The following is a 19,242-nucleotide window of genomic DNA, read 5'->3' on the forward strand; positions in this document are numbered from 1 at the left end:
TTAATTACTAAGCTTGACCTTCCAAAACAAAGTAGGTCTGGCCCAGTCAGCCCTCCTCCTCCAGGGCTCCCCAACAGAGAGAGGGGCCTGTCCCTTCTCCTCCTCCAAGGAGAGAGTGGAGAATGGAAACTGTGTCGTCAGAGAGGGTTGATTTGCCTGGGATAATGATGTAGGAGGGGTGACAGGTTTCGGGGGAAGGGGCACTCTAAGTGTTGACAAGTTTTAATTAACGCCAGGGCTAATTTAACCCTGGCACAGTGGAGGGGAAGAACACTGCTCATCTCAGAGGCAGAAAGGGTTGGGATCTGCAGAGTCCCGGCTGCAGTGGTGGGCAGAGGGAGGTGTCTCTGAGGGGACTCCTGGCGTGTTTCATGTCCTCCCAGCATGCGAACCCCAAGTGGGGGTGCAGCTGATTCGGGCTGTTACTCTCCAAGCACTTTTGTGTGTTGAGAGGGGTGTTAACTGGCTGATGCGGAAAGCGCAAACCAGGTGGCCCTCCCGCAGGGTTCTGCCTGCTGCCAACAATGGGCAGCTCCTGAAAATGGCTGCCCCCACCCCCCATCCCCTCCAGTCAGTTGTCGCTCCCGTTGTAACATTTTCCAAATTTGTGGCGGGCCTGCGCCCTGTTAGGGGAGAGGCTGGGAGGCGGACATTCTCCTCATTCTTTTGCCTTATTAGGTTGTGGATTTGATTGCTTTTCGGGGGGATAGGGGCTAAGCTGAGGAATGGCATCAGGAAGTGACCTGGGGAAGGAGGGTGCGGGGCAGGAGGAAGGCGGAAAAGAGGATGGAGCCGCAGGCGTGAGAAGCACCGGGGAAGGAGGCATGGCTTCCCTCGGCCCCCTAGAAGGTCCCATGTTCTGGGCCAGCAGCTGGGCACAGGCTCCTGCACACCTCCAGACCCTGTCTGCCTGCATTTCTGGGCAGTTATTTTGGGGGTTATCAGTGGGAAGCTGTTCTTCTTTCTACATCATTACCAGTTAAAAGGAGGCCGCCTGACTCGAGGCTGTGGGTTGTTTCTAACTTGAGTTGATAAGGTTTTTTTCTTTCTTTCGTTTTCCTTTGGAGGAAAGGGGACAGGGAAGGAAGGGGACAAGGAAAACTTGGGAAGAGCACCTTGGCTGACCTCAACTTAGTAACAAGCTGAGCTACTCACGAAAAAGCCTTGCTGGCACTGCCTGTGGCTCATCCAGACACAAAACTGTTCAGGGCTTGCAACTCGGAAGCAAGAAGCCCCGTCCCGGGTAATGAGGCCCAGATGGACCCAGAGGCTGGGGAGAGGGCTTCGTCATGTCACTTGCAGCTCAAGTTTGGGCTGCCACTTGGCAGTGGATGCTGCTTTGAAGTGGCTGGCTGGGTTTAGGGTTCAGAGCTCCCTAGGGGAGTTGGTTTTCCACTGAGCTGCACGTTTCAGTGGACCCTTTCAACTCCTTTAAAGAGGAGACGCAAGCTGCAGACCCCACTTGGATGTAGGACCGTGAGCTGCTGAAAGAATTTTCAGAAGCTACATTTATCAAACACTAACAATGTGCCAGGGGCTTCATACACATTATTTCATCTTAGAATCATCTTGTGAGGTAGGACAATGGCCCTTTTCAAAGGAGGACACTGAGGCTTAACTCCTGTCACTTGCCCACAGTCACACAGCCAGTAGGTGAAGGAGATGGGTGTGGAACCCAGTTCTGTCTCCCTGTAAAGGCTGCGCTCTGACCCTCCTCCCACCCCACACCTCTCACTACCTCCTGGTTCTGTCGCCAGAACCAAGCTTGCAGACCAGGGTGCCAGGAGCACCCTCCCACTGGAGCTTCAGTGCTCTCAACACCCCCTCCCGGCTTGCAGCTGCTTGAGCCAGGAGACAGCCTGGATCCCAGTGACATCTGAGCCGCCTCCTGTCGTCTGGTGGGTAGGCTGGGTGCTATCGGCTAACCCACCAGTGGCTGAGCAGGCATCTCCTCCCAGAGCCTGGGTTCATGCAACCAACTTTCTGACTCTGAATGTTCTGCAAAACTTCTCCCCCAGAAACCTCTCCCAAAGTGTGGGTAGAGCAATGCATTCCCCAACTACAACTAATGAGCCCCAGGTTCTCTTCTTGAAGAATGTCCACCTTCCTAATATCTCTGCCTTTCAAAAGGGGGGGAAAGAGGAGCGTCTTAAGGACTTCCAGGCAGGCCTGCCTGGAAGCCGTAACAAGCTGGGAAAGAAAACAGAAACTGACTCTGCTAACATCCTGCAGCACTCTCTTCCTAACAGCACAAGCAGTGCTTCAGTGCCCAAGCTATGGAGACCAGTTCGCCATCCTTACTAACACCACCAAATCCTTCCATGGCAATCCTACTGATCCCAGGCAGTGTAAGAGATGAAGGCCAGGTTCTACTGGATGATTTCAGCCACTACTTGCATGAGCTGTGCTATGTCATGGCTCTCAAGCATCATATGAGGCGAGAAAAAGACCAACCTGAAACCACATAAAGAAAGAAGCATGGGCCGGCTACCCCAACCTTATCTCACAGTGGGGCCAGAGTGCAACTCAAGTAATGTCAATTTTGAGAAAGCAAATCACGGGTATTGCAGTATCTGAGTCACACACTTGGCCATGAGCATCTGAATGAGGTGGGTTTTTTTAAACACACTGGAGTATTTCCTGGGATGGGAACTCTTAAGTTCCACAAGCCAACTCTAAGACATTTATTTAAAGAAAAGAATAGCACCTGGAAGCTGAGCTTGGCAAGCAAGAATAAACTCTGAAGGCAGAACACTTCGAGGCAACCCTCATTCCAGGGACAGCACGTTAACTGCGGCACAGCAAACCAGCCGGCCTGCCGGGCATCAACCCCATTCATTTCTGTGATCTCAACACAGAACTGCCGTTCCCAGCTTTGAGTGTCATCTGGACTAGAAGGTGGTGGCAAGTATCAGAGACCCAGAGGGGCCGTGGCACCAGGCCTGAAGAGACCCTCAGACATAAGAAAGGGGGTCTCTCTCCCCTCTTTTCCTGTGCTCATTCTGGAGGGACCATGAGCAAGCTGAAAGCAAATGCCTCAGAAGGATTAGTCAGAGCAGACGCCCACCTGGGGAGGGGTCTGGCCTGCCCCCCACAGCCACAAAAGCCACAGGCCTGTGAATGGGTACGGACTGCAGACCTGGAGTCCTGCTATTCAGAGCTTCTAAGGCATGGCTAAGATATACCGAACACGGTGCCTCAAATGTGAAACTCCCCAAAGACAAAGCTCACTGGGGAAAGGAACTGGTAGGACTGTTCATGAGAAGCAGCTAAGGAACGCTGTTCAAACTGCACATACGGGATCCCCTAATACTTGCCCCCAGAAACCTGCCCACAGCCACACTCACCTCCTTTATGAAAGTTTCCATGACTGACCCCACCTGCCCTTATTCACCCCTTTCCTCTCCTGGGACACGGCTAGAGTGCTGTGGGCTTGTCCGTGTGCCGCTTAGTGTCCTCCTGAGGTCTCATGTGGCTTTGCTCTCGCCCCACCTACACCACGAGCTCCCTGAGAGCACGGGCCAGGTCTCCGGTTTCTCTCATCCCCCCAAAGGCTCGGTGTGGAGCTCCACTCTGCAGAGGGGCCCAGCACGAGGGCTGTTGTCTGGCCCTGGCGGTCATGTTTCCACCTGAGTGCTGGACTCCAGGGCCCATGAAGCCCCAACTCATGTTACACTAGATGCTGGTTGGCTGTAAAAAGCAGACCCACTTTGGTCAGCGGCCCCTAATTCTGCTACCCAAAAGTGATGACTGCTGAAGTCTCTCAAGAGACCTTCCAAGTCTTTACAGCTTGATGGAAAGAGACAGCTCCCTGCCCCAAGAAAGCCTCTTCTATCTGCAGGAACAGCTTGGAGCAGGTACAGCTCAGCATAAATGCGTAATAAGCCACCCACCATGGAAACTTACAGCTGTTTCCCAAACGTGGGGTAGGACTCAATATGATCACATTTTCCACTCACCATCGCCTTTCTTCCCACTTTTGAATTGGCTTTATAAAGGAGAAGTTTTATTTTTATATTTAAAGGGATAAGGATAAAAACACACACATTTATCTTTCCTCCTATACAGCTACTTAAAAGATTTAACAAGTTCACATGGGTATGCTGCCAGGAAAATGGAAACCTCGCCATCTTCTTTCCAGCTGAAGCAGCTGGGCTGGCCGTGCCATCACAGGACACTTTCATACTCATCTGCTCCTTTATATTCTGTCAAAAGGGATGATTTTTGCTGCCGAATTGCACTAGAGCAGGGCAGAGAGAACCCCAGCCCATATTCACAATGGACAGTTTATGATCCATGAACTTAGCTTCTTGTCGGCTGCCATGTGTACGGAGTCAGGAGTGTCCACTGATAGCCCCAAGCTCTGTCACTGTTTCTCCCTCCCTGAGTAAAAGCCATACAACTAGTTTGACAAGGTGTGCATTCCCATGGGGAGACATGGGTCAAATGAAATCTACCATGTTCCTGGACTGGCTTCCAGTGGGGGACAGAAAGCTGAAAGCCTCAGGATGAATCATCCTGTATGCCTGTCTCTCTGAACTAGAAACACCCTAGCTACAGCCCCATCTGACCAAAGGAAACAAGGGGGAAACACTGAGTAAATGGAAGAGAGATTTACAGAGAAAAGAGAGGCTCTACAAGAGCCAGTTTAAAAATCAGACTTCCTGACTCCCCACATCAAAGAGGGAGACACAGCATTTTACCAAAGATGCTTTGTAAATCAAGCGGCCTTTTGATGGAATAGAAGGGAGATGGAATTTGTTCATGGGGTACAAGTTAAGCTAAGAGAGACACTCTATGAGTACACAGTGCCATAAAATTCCGGATTCAAAAGTTACCAATGCTTTAATCAAATGCAGGTGTCTATTGCAGCAGGGATCACAGAGATAATTGAAGCCTTTGTTTGGTTTAATGTTCCACAGTCCTGGGATTCCCACTTTACAAGTCAGTTCTGGTTTGGCCTGTCCAGGGGGCCTGAGAGGAAAGGGTGACGGGGCCAGGGTTCTGGAAGTATGAGGTTCCTGGCCTACTGGAGTCTAAGAGGGACTGAATTTGCAGACTGTGGGCCTCATCACCACTTCCAACAAAAAAATCTCTAAGAGATCTGGCTGTGCCCATCTTTTCTACATGCCAGGCTCTGACCACTCTGGCCTTCCTGCTCCTCAGGGCCAACATGTTTTTGTTCCCTCTCCTTGGAAAAGCTTTCCCCCAGTGTTCTCTTTTGCTCCTTCTTTCTCATCCCCTCAGGTAGAGCTAAAATGTCATGTCTTCAGAGATCTTCCTCTCAATCTAAAGTGTCTGCACTGCCCTCCTCCCCTCACTGACCCCTCCCCGGCCATTCCCAATCACTAGACTGTAGTGTAGTCTAGATATAAGAGTGCAGGCATGGAAGTCGGACCTTCTAGGTCTGGCACTGTCACTTGGACAAGTGGCTTAAACTTCGATGGATCCATTTCTGCACCTGTCCTGTAAGGGTAACAACACCTAACTCACAAGATTACATGAGTCAGTCTGTGCAAAGCTCTTAGAATAGTGTCCAGCACAGAGTCATATGGTAGCTATTATTATTATTTAGTTTGTAGCACAAAATCCCATCTGAAATGACCTTGTTTTCTTTACATGCTTGCTCTCTGTCTCCCCCATCAGCCTGTGAATGGATCAAGAACATATAGAGATGAGATGGAAGGGGGTTTGTATTTAGTCATTTGACTGCCTTAGTGCACACTTGCCAATCCCAAAGTGGTGAGCCAGCTCCCCAAAGACCCTCAACTGCCCACACTCTGACATAACTGAACCCACAAAGTCTGACCAGCTACTCAGAAGTCTCATGTCTAAACTATGCTTGGAATGTTCAATAGGAACATGCACTTATTTTTAGGCAAGAAAGTTGTCTCCTAAGCTAACCCTGTGGCCCTGGAGCAGGCCATATTTGGCAAGGTCTGCTTTGTGGTTGTTTATTAAAGAGGCCTAGAACTTTCTCAAGTCTAAGGTAGCTGTGAAGAGAACTCAATGCACTGTGAGTCTCCTATTTTTATGGCCAGAGCTTGTTCCCTCTGAATCTTCGGGGTGTTTCTGTGCTGCGGGCAGAAGCCAAGTGCCACTCCCCGACCTCGTGCAGCTTTGGGCCGTGATCCATCGACCAATCATCCCTAAAATGGTTCACTGTTCTCAATGGACTGAATTCTCTTCTGTGACTTGGCCCTGAGTCTGTGAGTCAGTGAGTTAATGAAAATTACAAAAGGAGAGGGAAAATTCGTTTCACAAAATGGTTAAGAAGGTTCCCCAGCCCCAACTGGTCCAGGTATTTCCTGTCTGTACCAGTGTTGGCTGATTACAGGCCTGACATCTCTGAAAAAGATATCTTGATACAAACCTTTCTGTTTTACAGAAAGTCAAATCCTACCAGACTTGGCAGCATAGCTCCAATAATCCAAAAACAAAACAAAAAACAAAAAACACTCCAAAACTGCCTGACAATCCTGGTGATGTTTACCATCTGGATACCTTCCAGGACTGGTTAGCAGACAGCCTCTAAGAAGGGTTGATTCATCAGACTGTCCTTGAACTAGCATGGCAAGCCGGCTGCTTCCAGACATTTTGAATTTTGAAACTGAGTTTATTTCATAGGCCAGAACTGGAAGATCTTATCAGCCTATAAAATTAAGATAAAAAAAAGTGACTCTTCCAAAGACAATCCATGCCAGCAACAGTCAAAGAAGCATTTAATATTTTCATCAGACGCAGAGTTTACTGCAAAGATATTCATTTCCTTAAAGAAAAGAGTGGGGAGGAATAGGGAGAAAATAGTTTATTTACTGTCAGAGTTGGAATAGGAAGGATGTGGATTTAAAAAAAAAATGTTATCACGGAATGAACTGTGCTTGGGATTTGCTGGAAACTTTAGAGTTCTTCTTAATGTGTCCGTGTTTGTGAAAGCAGGCAAAAGATGCAGGCGCTTTCTGCCCTGCTATTAAGAAGTCACATAGCTGAGATTCCAACTCTAAATGCCTAGAGAAAAAGCACATGTCCCAGCCACAAAGCCAGCAGCAGCTTTCATGGTCTACTCCTTTTTCTTCTCCCTCTCTCATGCGCAAATACACACCCTTCATCTATAAAATGGACTGGCCCGACTCTCACACCAGGAAACAGAGGCCTCTCTTTCCCTCTATGGCCACCATACATGTGAGACCGGCTGGCTGCATCATATTTCTGCCCAGTAGCCCAACATCTCACCATCGTTGCTGCCTCCTGGACAGAGGCGCACCCCAGAATAGTAAGCAACTCAGTTTCCACAGCAATATCAACTAAATAGCTTTTACTCACACCCCAATTTAGACTAATCACAGAGCACTAATGTGTTGACCGTTACACATGTGCATACCAAGGCCAGCACTGAGCCCTTGGCGCTTGGTAAAGGAAGGCCTGTCTTTTCAATAGTGCAAGCTGAAGACCCACAAACCCTCCTGGCATGATACCCCCTTGAGCAACCTCCCAGCGTGGCTGGTGGTTGAATCACTTTCAAGCTTCCTCCTGTGATGTTTCTCCTAACCTCAAACTGGCCTTCTCTGCCATTGAAATGAAGTATGTATTAAAAAAGAAAGAAAAGAGAAAAGAAGAGATGCATCTATCTGATTTCCTGCCGTGCCCCCATTCTGAATGGCTGCTAATTAAGACATTCTTGGAGCTGGAATCAGAGTCATTACTGGTCAGGAGGTATGATACGGAAACTCTTTATCTTGGGCTCTTTGGAGGTTAAAAAACCAAATGTGTTCCCTTTGCACATGGAGAATGAGGAGGAAGGCAGACTGCCTGCCTGCCTTCCGTGCTGCCTCCATCCACCTAGACTGTGGCTTCCGCCCACTCTCAACAGCCGTCAGGGAGGGGGAAAAGATGAAAAGAAACCCACTAGAAAGCCAATGACAGACATCACTCAGCCCCACACCTTTGGGGGGAAAACTTTAAAAAGCATAAAACAAACCACAATGTTTTCTTTATTCCTGCCCAAAGCCGAAGACACAAATGCTATTGTATTGCTGGTGTTCTAGCATCCCGTTCAATCCTTTCAACACCACCGATATTTCCAGAGATGACTTCATTGTATTCCAAGCGGTAGTAACTGCCACTTCCAAATACTCCTGCCCCATGTCTATAGTTCTACTCGGAGACAAAGAACCTGTTCTCTGAGATATTTACAGGAAAAACATTTAAATAAGCCTTTCTTAACTAGGCAGGAGGGCACTGTTTTCCTTTCAGAATCTAGGGTGCAGATACCCTAGCCCAGGTAGCAGTGAGATTTATTCACAGGACCAGCCAAACCTTAAGTGTATGTGTGTAAGAAAGCTGGAGCCTTAAAAAGAAAAAGCAAAGTGAGGAGCAAGGGATAAATCCATTTGCAACATGGCCCTGGTTTCTTTAAAAAAAAAAAAAAAAAAGGAACCCTAACATTTGAAGGTGAATTTAAATATCCAGTGCCACCCAGTCATGAGTGACCTGTTCAAGGGTAGTATGGTGGGTCACTGGGCATGCAGGACGGGCTGTGTGTTCCTGGGTAAGTCACTCTGCCCTGCCACTTGTGGACTGTTCCCAGGGTCAGGTGAGATAAAGTTTTTTCCAAGTGTGGTATGCACACATGGGAGCTTTTTAGGGTTATCCACACTCTATTAAACCTCAAATGACAGCGAGAAGGTTATTCCCCTTGATTCTCTTGTAAACCTTCTGATCACTTCAAGGAGAAAGTCTCTGCTTAGTACTCTGAGTCTTAAGCACCTCACCAACACTTAGTCTCTTTTTAACAAAGGGAGCAGCCCTCAGTCCCAGAGCCCTCAGCAGAAACAGTATCTAGTTAGAACTTAACACTGTTTTGTTTTCAGTCTATTTACTTTTGCAGTTTATGGCCAGGGAAGCTGGGCTTTTCCATTTGCAATACTGATAAGTTTCCCCTTTAAAACTTAACAAAGGCAAATTGAGTTAAAAGAATATTATTAAGTATAGAAAAGCAAAAGTAGGCAAGGAAAAATCACAAATGACTGAAGTTTAGGAAGCATGGAGACAAGCACGGGCTGGGGTGGGGGGTGCCTGCTCTGGCTGGGGAACCACTGTCCCATCTGGAAACACAGGATGGTCCCTCACTTTTTGGGGAGATAGGGCTCATCCCATCCCAGGAAGGCGGAAGCCAGCACAGAAACAGGTGGCAGATAGCAAATCCCAAGAAAGCTCAATCCACTGCCTTTTAGATACCACCTCAATAAATCACATCTAAGAAAAAGGCCACTGGCCTCTTCTGGAGTAACTGCTACTCAGACTTAAGAGAAGGCAACCAAGTTACACCACCCATGTTTAAAGACTTTCCATGGACATTCCAAGTTAATACATCTGTTGTTTATGAGGGAAAGGGGGAGTAGGGGAGGACAGGAAAGCACAACACAACCAAAAAAGGCACAACACCAAAACAAATGTCTCAGGGATTTTTATAATCCCAGGGAGACCGCTACTTGGATAAAACTTCCCAAGTACTGATGTAAGGACCTTATTGCCAGTGAAACGTATGTAGAGATTTCACTTTTTGCAAGAGGCGGGCTCTTTCTCCTCCCAGCCAGTCAGTTAATTTTTCCTTCCAATAAGATCACTCTTTAAACAGAGACTGGAATTTTAAATGATTCTGTTTCTCTTGAATCATTGAACCTTACACTGCTTGATACCTGGGTTACTGACTAACATGTAATTCATAAACCTTCCTGAAGAAAAGCAACAGTGTTACTTGTGCCACTTGCAGACACTTTATAACAAATGCTGGTGTCTAGACGGCCAACACTGTAAAACTAAGCTTCCTTATAACTGTGCCCGATGCTTTGATGTTTCAAAGTTTAGCCTCATCCGAAAGGAGACTGATCTTGAGCTCTCAACTACCCGTGACATAAAGACTTCTTTCAAACCTCCCTGGATGACAGGATTTGTATCTGCTCAAGTAGAAGCTTCCGTCCACCTTTTAGTAGGTCAGTGTTTCAGTTACCACTGCCATTGAATTACCAACTTGCTATCACTTGCCTCCTATTTCCATGAAAAAAGAAAAAGGGGAGAAGGGAGACTTAAACAAGGTAACGTGAGTGCTTTTGTTACTCTGTAAAATAAATACATAAATAAAGGCAACGGAAGAGAACTGACTGTGACTGATGAGACCTTAGACATCACTAAGTGAAGGAAATAAGGATAATGGGGGAACCATTGATCTAGAAATGTACTAAATGCCTGGGAAGAGATACACATGTTGATAGTTCAGCCATTCGAAAACTTGAATGAGTAAGTGATACTAGAGCAAACAGCTGTTCGTTAATCATTTTTGCCTTTTCCATCCTCTTCATCCCCTACCCCCACAAAAAAAAAAAATATGAGCAAGGGAATCCTTTTTTTTTTCCCCTTTTCTTTTCTTTTTAAAGAACAATCCTAAGATCTGGTCAAAGGCTTGTACACACACCATAAATCAATATGGCAAAAACCTAAAGTGTTCATCTCAACAGTCTCAGAAATTCCTTGAGATTTCCCAAATCTGTCCCTTTTTGGCTTCATTCTCTTTGCTGTCATCTGCTAGATAGCACTGCCAGATAACTTGTACTACTCACTCAGTTAACTTTGAAAAAGAGCACTGTCTAGCCAAAGTCGGCTGTGACTGGCGTACGTGTTTAAAAGGCAGAACTCCCTAACCGAGAGGCTTGAGACTGGAATCCAGACTTGTCCCTGTTCCCCCTGACATCTGATTAAGAGGACATTTTGAGAATGCAAGCCTACATTTTAACTGACCTCCCTGGCTTCATCTCAGGAGTTTAACAGCACCAGCTGCACCTGGATATTAAAATCTCACCCTAATTTCCTAGGTTGTTTTCCTCCAATACTGTCACCAAACTTTTCCCACAAGGCAGCCCACTGGGGGCCAGGCAACCAGCTGCCATTAAATGAAACCATTTAGCACCAGTTCCAACTGGAGAGTGAGTCAGCTCCCTGCTGCCACAGCGGCCTCCTTGTTGGTCTCAGGGAGAGTGTTTCAAAAAGCAGAGGGCAATCCTGGGCCCACACCCCGGAGCACATAGGATTAGATGAAGCAGCAGGTGCCACTCCATGGCACCGACCAGATTTCAGCCCTCAGCTGAATGAATGTAAGTGGCTACAAGGGGCACTGTACTCCCAGGCCATTCTCCCACACCTCACCTCTTCTGCAGTCATCAGAAAAGCCGTGTTCTCACATGTTCTTAAAACAGGGGCATGGGGACAGGGGCACCAGCAGCCGAGTAGCTTCCCCTACCCCTCTCCCAAGAGGGCAAATAGTACACCAGCCCCCCTCACATATTTAGTCTTTAGTTCTAGATGACAATTGAGTTTGGGTTTTTTTGTTTTTTGTTTCTGGTAAGTAACATATTCAGTTTTAAAAACTGCTAAGGATCTGCTAGTCTTTGCCAGAACCTAAGAGGCAAGCAATTAGAGCAATGGAACAAAATAACAGATGGCTACTTTGAGGCCTCTATCATCAGCCTTTAAAAAAGAAAAGGAAAAAAAAAAACCCTACTTGGAGAAAAACAAAACACCATCAGAACTTTCAAATAATTAACTAAAACCTAACAGAGCCCAAGCCAAAGGTTGGGGTCTAAACAGGCCGTGCAAGCAGTGACGTTTCAACGAACACGCAAGCTAAGCAAAGGAGGCAAAAGAGCAAAATTCCTCTTGCTGTAATGAGAAGTTTCGAAGCAGCTGTCAAGTGACATCACCTGTTCAGGAGAGCAGGGGGTGGCAAGGCTACCCAGGCCCCTTTCAGAAACCGGGAGAGGGAACTATGGCCCAGAGCTATAATTGCTCAAGAATCTGCTCAAAGACCTGACCAGACCTTCCCCCACCTGCCCCAGGAGAATACTTGGAGGCTTCCCATATCAGAACTGTTGCATAACCTACTTATCAGGTAATGCCTACATTACAAGGGTCCCTAGAAGGTGACCTGAGAAGGGCTTCAGGTAGAAGTGAAAACCACCGGGAATCACACATACCCTCTGACTTGGGCCAAACGCTTAATTCTTACAATTCAATGCCACACGCTTTAAGGGCCTACAGCTGTCCTGAGCAGATTTTTAGATGAGAGTATGCACAGGACACTCACAGGATGGCCACTCTCCCTGACCAGTGTCTCAGCCCTGAAGAGGCAAGAAGGGCAATCTGTTGTTCACTAAAGCGACACTACAGCACAGAAAAACCCCAGCCAGCCTGTCTGGGGGGATGGGGGGTGGGGGGGTTCCTCCTAGAAGGAAGAGAACAGCACAAACTTGTGTATATATTCCTTTCCATTTACTCCTCCCATTTCATAAAGGATCCCTACGCCACAATAAGAAGGTGCACAGCAGTGAAGTGTTATTCCCCCCAAAGCACAGCTATGTGTACCCTGCATTCCCGCAGCAGTACACAGCAGGACATGCTAGCGCAGCCGGTACTGGAGGGGCTGTGAGCCACCCTTTCCCTCCAACTTGCCGGGTCCTTGAGGAAGGGAGGAGGGAGGATAACACACAGCAGCGAGGCCTAGGGGTTCCTGTGAGTTCGGGTTCCCGCCCAGGCCTGAGCGGTGGGTGCCCCGGCCTCACCCACTGTGCAAGGGAGACTCTAACCACGAAGGAGCACACACCCTAACTCCCAGGAGGGAAAGGAATTGAGCGAGCAAAGGGAGTCACTCTGGGAGGGGTAGGAGACAGGAAGGGAGGGAAAAGGAAGGAGCCCCACTCCCACCACCAGAGTTAAAAGGCTCCGAGGCTCATTCTTCCCAAACACCTGGAGCTGGAGAAGACAGATCCCAGACATTCTTAAAAACAACCCCTCGGCCCCCTGTTCCCCTCCCAGCTTTCCAAGTCTCTTGGCAACTCTTTTCCCACCGGCACTGCCTCTGGCAATAAATTATTGTAGAGACTGCAAACTTGGTCTCTCCCCTCAAAAAGAATTTTTATGTCAGATTATCTCAACCTGCCCACCCTGAGGTAGGTGGGGCAACAGATAAGGGCACCATCACCAACCCACCACCGCCCCCGCCCCCCAACTACTGATGAGGAAATTCTAGCAGAGGTTGGTAATTTACCCAAGGTTATGCCAGGCCCCACCCCAGGCTGCCTGGAACAGCTGCTGCTTTCACCCTTTCCCCTCCGGACTGGGCTGCCTGCACGGAGACCCCAGCACCGACTCACACCCTCAAGAGGCTTCCAGCCACATCCACCACTCAAACCCCTTGCTGGATCAGCCCCCAGGCTTCCCACCAAAGCTATCCTGAAGTCCCAACACCATACACATCCATCTTTGCAGAATCACAGAAGGGAGCCCTTCGACCCCTCCTCATTTCACAGATGACAGAATTGCACTGAGACCAAGGGTCTGGCCCAAGGCCACAGAGCTGGTGACTAACAAATCTAGGGAGAAAATTCAGATCTCCAGGACATATTAAAAGCTTCTAACTGCAACCACCTCCCATCCTCTTCACACACGACACTTGTAAACAGCCCCCTCCCAACACACACACACCCACTCAACACCCTCCTTTCTTTAGCTCTTCCTGCACACACTCAAACCCTCTCTCCTACCAGCTTGGAGCTCCCCGCTCTCAGCCCCTTAGATTATATACACGTACACACATACATCGACTTCTCTGGGCCTCCCACTCCTTTTGATCTCCCTTTCCCCACTGTGGGTCCCCCCTAAATTGCTTCCACATCCCAATGTGCCACCTGAGAACAGACCTTGCTTTAGAAAAAGCTCTACACCCCCACCCCCAAAAGACACAATTCTTCTGGACACTCTCGCCGCTTCCTCCCAAAACATATTCCCCCTTCACGACACATACACACTCTCCACTCCTGGGACTGCATCTCCAGAGGCCCCCACCCCCACCCCCACATTCCTTTCTCAGTCTATCCATCACACACTCCCTTTCTAATGAGACTTTCATTTGCCCACACTAACCTCCCTCCCATTAGCCGCCATTCCACTCATTCTCACCCACCGTTTTCACCTTTTCCAGGCCACCTTTGCCTCAGGCTCCTCCAACCCACTGCTGAGCTTTTTCGACGTTCCATCCATTCTTCAGAACCCCTCCTCAAAACCGTCCAAATACTCTCTGCATCCCCCTTCAGCTTTGGCCTCATCAATTCCCTTTCTTCCACCTCTCTCCCAATCTCCTCCTCTTCCCTTTAGAACAGGGCCCCCCCAAATAAAATCTCACCCCCTTCAAAACTTCTTATTTACAGGTTCCCTACCTTCTCCCTTCAGACCCCGAGTCCCAATCCTCCTTAGCAGCCCTCCCCATCCTCACACCCCGAGCCCCAGGTCTTCTCACGCCCACTTCCTTCCTTAGCCCCTCTCCTCCTTTCGTCTTCCCAGTCTCTCTAAACCTCCCACTACTCTTCAGACTCCACAATACCTTCCTCAGCACCCCTACTCCATCTCCAGACTTCCAGAATCTTCATCCCCTCAAGAAATTCCCAACTTGGGGCTGCCACAATTCCTATCCCCTTCAGAGGATTCTGCAACCGAAATAACCCCCTCCATACTCGAGCTTACTCTTCAGACTCCCCCGTTCCTAATTCTATCCGGACCCACAAATTCCAGAATCTCCCGTTTCTCTCTCAGCACCCCCAACCCATCCTGACCCTTCCATCCCGCCTCAGACCCAATTCCATTTTAGAGTCTTCAATCATCTCGCCGGTTTCCCCCCAATTCCACGCCCAGACCTTCCAATTCCTTCATCGGGCTCCCAGATTCCTTGTTTTAGATTTCCATAGTCCCGACTCGGCCGCCAATTATTTTTTCAGACTCCCAATTCCTTGTTCAAGTTCTGCAACTCCTTTTCAGGATTCCAAACCCCTTCTCAGACCTGCCGATTCCTTCTCTGGACGCCCAATTCTCAACACAGACCCACCAATTCCGTCTCAGGACTCCCAAGCCACTTCCCGGGCCCCAGCCTCCCGTGGAAGCCCCTCTCCAGCCCGTCCGGCCCATGGGCCACGCACCTTGCGCTGCTGCTTCTCCCAGGCCGGGTCCAGCAGCAGGTCCCGGTCCCAGTCGTCCTCCTGGGCCATGTAGTCGCCCATGCTACCCCCGCCGCCGGCGCCATTGCTCCCGCTGTTGGGGCCGTACTGGTACGACTGGTTCGCCGCGTGGTAGTCCACCATTCCGCCGCCTCTCCAGAGCCCGTCCGCTCCCGCCTCAGCTCCCGCCCCTCTGCCTGAGCTGCTGCTGCTACTGCCGCCGCTGCCGCCGCCGCCGCCGCCGCCGCTTCAGCTGCTCCAGCCCGCCCTCCTCCCGCGCCTGCGCACTGCCCGCCGCGCCTGCGCACCGCGCCGCCGCCGCCGCCCTCCCGCGCGCGCGCGCCTCCTAACGCGAAAGTCACTGAGACCCCGCCTCGGGGAGCTCGGAGCCTGCGCAGAGTCCGCTTCCCCCGCCGCCCTTCAGCTCGTGGACGAGCCGCGCCCCCTCTGCCCGCTGAGCGCGCGCGGCCGCCTCCTGCAGGCGGGGCCAGAGCAGGAATGAGTCGTAAGGCGGGTCTCATCAACCTGCTCAGGAGTGGAATGGATTGCCATTCAGCAACAGAAATTCAACAAATGATTTATTAAGCGCCTACTGTGTGCCGAACCATGTTTTACGCAGTGGCACTAAACAAGATACAAAAAAAATCCCTGCCCTCATGGAACTACCTTCTAGTGAAGAAAGACAAAATTTTAAGTATGTAGTATATTCTAAAGGGATAGCGTTATGGAGATAAATCAAGCCTGAGCTGGAATGTAAATAAAGTAATCAGGTAGGCTTTGCGGAGAAGAAGGACATTTGAACAAAGACCTGAAGAATTTATGAAATGGACATGGGAGTACTGTAGTTTGGAATAGATATTGGCTGACTAAGAAGGTAGAGGATTTTTTGAACTTGTCTGTATCATTCATTCCATCCATCCAACAAACATTTCTTGAGCACCTACCATGTACCAGGCACTGGTGATATGGTGCTGAGCATGACAAGTGTGATTAGTTCTCGAGTGGCTAACTTGGGGGAGGCAACAATAAATAAGCAATTAAATACGGATTAAAACAATCAATAAGCCAATAAATACAGATAAATAGGCGTCTCAGATGTAAATATCCAAAGCTGAGCTCCTAATCTTCCTCCAAAACCTAGTCGCCCCACAGTCACCCCCATCTCCATTAATGGTGCCTTCACCCTTCCAGCTGTTCAGGCAATGAAACTGGTAGTCATCTTTGTCTTCAAACTGTCTCCACACCCCACATTCAGTTCTTCAGGAAATTGTCAGTTCCATCTTAAAAGTATATACAGAATCCACCAACTTCTCCCTTCTGCCATGGCCCCACCCTGGTCCTGTCCACCCTTGCTTGGACCACTGCAGTGGCCTCCTCACCATCTCTCTGCTCCCCCTACCCCGCTGCCACCAGCCCCCCTCCACCCCCCTGCAACTCTCTCTCTCTCTAGAAACCAGAGGGAGACTATGAACACCTGAGTCAGATCAAGTCCCTCCCTCTTCTGTTCAGAACTTAGCACCACACTTATTGTACAGGTCAAAGCCAAGGAAAGGAGGAAATGTAGGAGTCTTCCCTGCCCAGGCCTAGCCCAGCCCAGCCCAGCCCAGCCCAGCCCAGCCCAACTTTTGAAACAACCGAGACTCCTGAGGCTTCAGCTAAATCCACAAGGTCTTTCACATCCTGGTCCCTATTCCTCTCCCAGCTCACCTCCCACTCAGCCCCTTGCTCTCTGAGCTCCCGCCACACTGCTGATCTAGCTGTTCCTCCAACACACCAGGTATGATCCCGCCTCAGGGCTCTTGTACTTGATGACCCCCTGTTACTATTGCCCAGAGCACTTTCCTCAGATACTGGGTCCCCAGAGTCATAGCCTCCTCTCCTGCAGGTCACTGGAAAGATCACCTCATCAATGAGACTTCTCTGACCACTTTATTTAAAATAACATCCCCCACCTTCCTAGCTTTATTGTCTCCAGAGTACTGATCACCATTTAATATACCACATGACTGGTTTGTTTATTGTGTTTATCCATCTCCTTCCCAAGAATGTCGACCCCCTGACAGTGGGGAATCTTTGTTCTGGTCACTGCTGAATCCCTAGACTCTGAAGCACTGTCTGGCACAAGATAAAAGCTTCATAGACCCTAGACGAATGAATGGACTTAAAACCATGGTGAGGAATTTGCGGGTTTTTAAAAAAATTGAGATAGAATTGACATACAATGAATTTTATTCTAAATGCCACAGGACGTTAAGGGAAGATGGTGAGCAGGGCTGGGGTCTGATTCAGCTGTTCACAGGGTCCTTCTAGTTGCAAGAGGGAAACAGACCTGTAGAAGGTGGGGTGAGTTCAGCGAGCCCAGTGAGGAGGCTGCTGCGATGGTCCTGACGAAGGTAGACAGAGGACAAAGAGTGAAGGAGGGGCGTGCCGTGGAGGGGCAGTGGGAGGATTTGGGAAAGTGGAGCCTACAAGACTTTGTGTCAGGAATTTGATGGGGGTGGGATGCGGGGGTGAGAAAGAGCAAAGAATCAAGACTTAAGATGGGGGGTGAGTAACAGCTCAGTGGTAGAGAGTATGCTTAACATGCACAAGGTCCTTGGTTCGATCTCCAGTACCTCCATTAAACAAACAAACAAACAAACAGACTCAAGACAGCTGCTAGGAAGGAGATGAGGCCTGAGCAGTAGCCCACTTTCCCAGGGGATGCCAAGACCTGGCCAAAGACCCAGGAGTGTTGCTGTTTCCAAAGCTGGGCTAGGCTGGAGCAGGGCAACCTCTTCCTGCCTGACCTGGAGAACAAGCCCAGGACTCTTGTGCTGGACCTGCTGGGCAGGGAAAGGCCACTTGAACAATGGGCCATCTGCCCCTCCCTGCCTCCTCCAGGTCAACACTGAGAAACCTCCCAGACCAAGGGCTCAAAGATGAAGGGGATGTCCCCAGCCAATGAGGTTTAAATTAAAGGCTCCCTTTAATTGCCAGCTTTGAGGCCACTTCCTGGCAGCCTGCCATGGACACTGCGGTTGTAATAGTTACTGTCTCTGGAGCGTCAAGGGGCAGCAGGCAGGGGCTCAGAAGGGGCAGAGATCCCCGAGTGAAGGGGAATTATGGCCAGTGTACCCGGCCTTAGGTTCACCATGTCTGCACTGCCACTTTCTGGAACCTTCACAGAGACTTCAGCCAGAAGTTATTACATGCTGTATCCTATTATTAACGCTACTTAGATGGAACAAAGGAGCGAGGGCTGTGTCCTCTCGGGGTGGGAACACGAACAGATACTAGGATGTCTAGAGGTGACTACAGGAAGCAGCTGAAATGGCAGCCTGGGGCCCAAGCCATCATGACAGGCAAGTTTATAATCCAAACTCTTCAGTGCATTACCGTAGTCTGCAGTGGGTATCTCCCTATCTGTAAAACTAAGGCACGGAGAGGCTGACTACCGCACCCAAAGGCTGCCAGGCTGGGGTTTGAACTCACTCTTTCTGCAAAGCCAGGCCTCTTTGCTGCTCAAAGGATGACCCTCCTGGAGCAAAAGCAGGTTGGCAAAGCAGGACAGATGTGGATCCCAAGAGAAAAAGTTCATTTCCTCTTCCCCTACAGAGTGGCCGTGGCCTGTTGTACAGGTTGTCCTACACGAGGGCATCTGCCAAGTGGGTAAGTAGCAGCTTTCCAGTCTCCCCTCCGTCTGCCCCCCTTAGAGCTGGCTCCCAAGTCCTGAGCGGCAGAAGCACCCTCTGTCCCCAGGGTTTCAGCATGCCCTAGTTTCTGGCTCCTGCTCAGGTCTGGATCCCAGGGCAAAGGGTATCCTGTGCTGCCCTGGCTTCCTGCATCAGCGCCCTCAGAAGAATGATGGGTGTGAGTGCCGGCCAAGAGGGAGGTCCAGGAAGGCTGGCAGCTCAGGCATTGCCCTCTCCGCAGGCAAAGTCCACGCACTCTTGAGAATGAGGCACTCCCTCAGTGGCGCCGCTGTCTGCACAAAGGGACGGGCGTCTGTTGTGGCATTTGATTTCCTCCATTTTCCCCAAAAGGCCATCACTGTTGCCCCCGCCCCCTCTTTCTGCAGACCACAGGCTCAGAGCCCTAGGTCACTACCAGAATGGCTGGAATACCTTGTAAAATACAAATAACCAACCAAGCTAAGGATCAGGTGACCCGTGCTAGGCCTCCTGGCCAGTGGAGGCTGGGACTGCAGGAATCAGGGACAACAGCC

General features: G+C 49.6%; 1 protein-coding gene across 1 annotated transcript in view; it reads right to left on the reverse strand.

The window, feature by feature from the left end:
* ACTN4 (actinin alpha 4) overlaps positions 1-15,312 on the reverse strand; it is a 70,386-nt gene extending 55,074 nt beyond the window's left edge. The window contains exon 1 of the mRNA XM_006215055.4: positions 15,018-15,312. Coding sequence (XP_006215117.1) covers positions 15,018-15,179 — 162 coding nt within the window. The 5' untranslated portion in view covers positions 15,180-15,312. The remainder of the gene's footprint in view (positions 1-15,017) is intronic.
* Between the last annotated feature and the right edge of the window lie 3,930 nt (positions 15,313-19,242).

Source organism: Vicugna pacos, chromosome 9, assembly GCF_048564905.1.
Source record: "Vicugna pacos chromosome 9, VicPac4, whole genome shotgun sequence".
Classification (NCBI taxonomy): Eukaryota; Metazoa; Chordata; class Mammalia; order Artiodactyla; family Camelidae; genus Vicugna; species Vicugna pacos.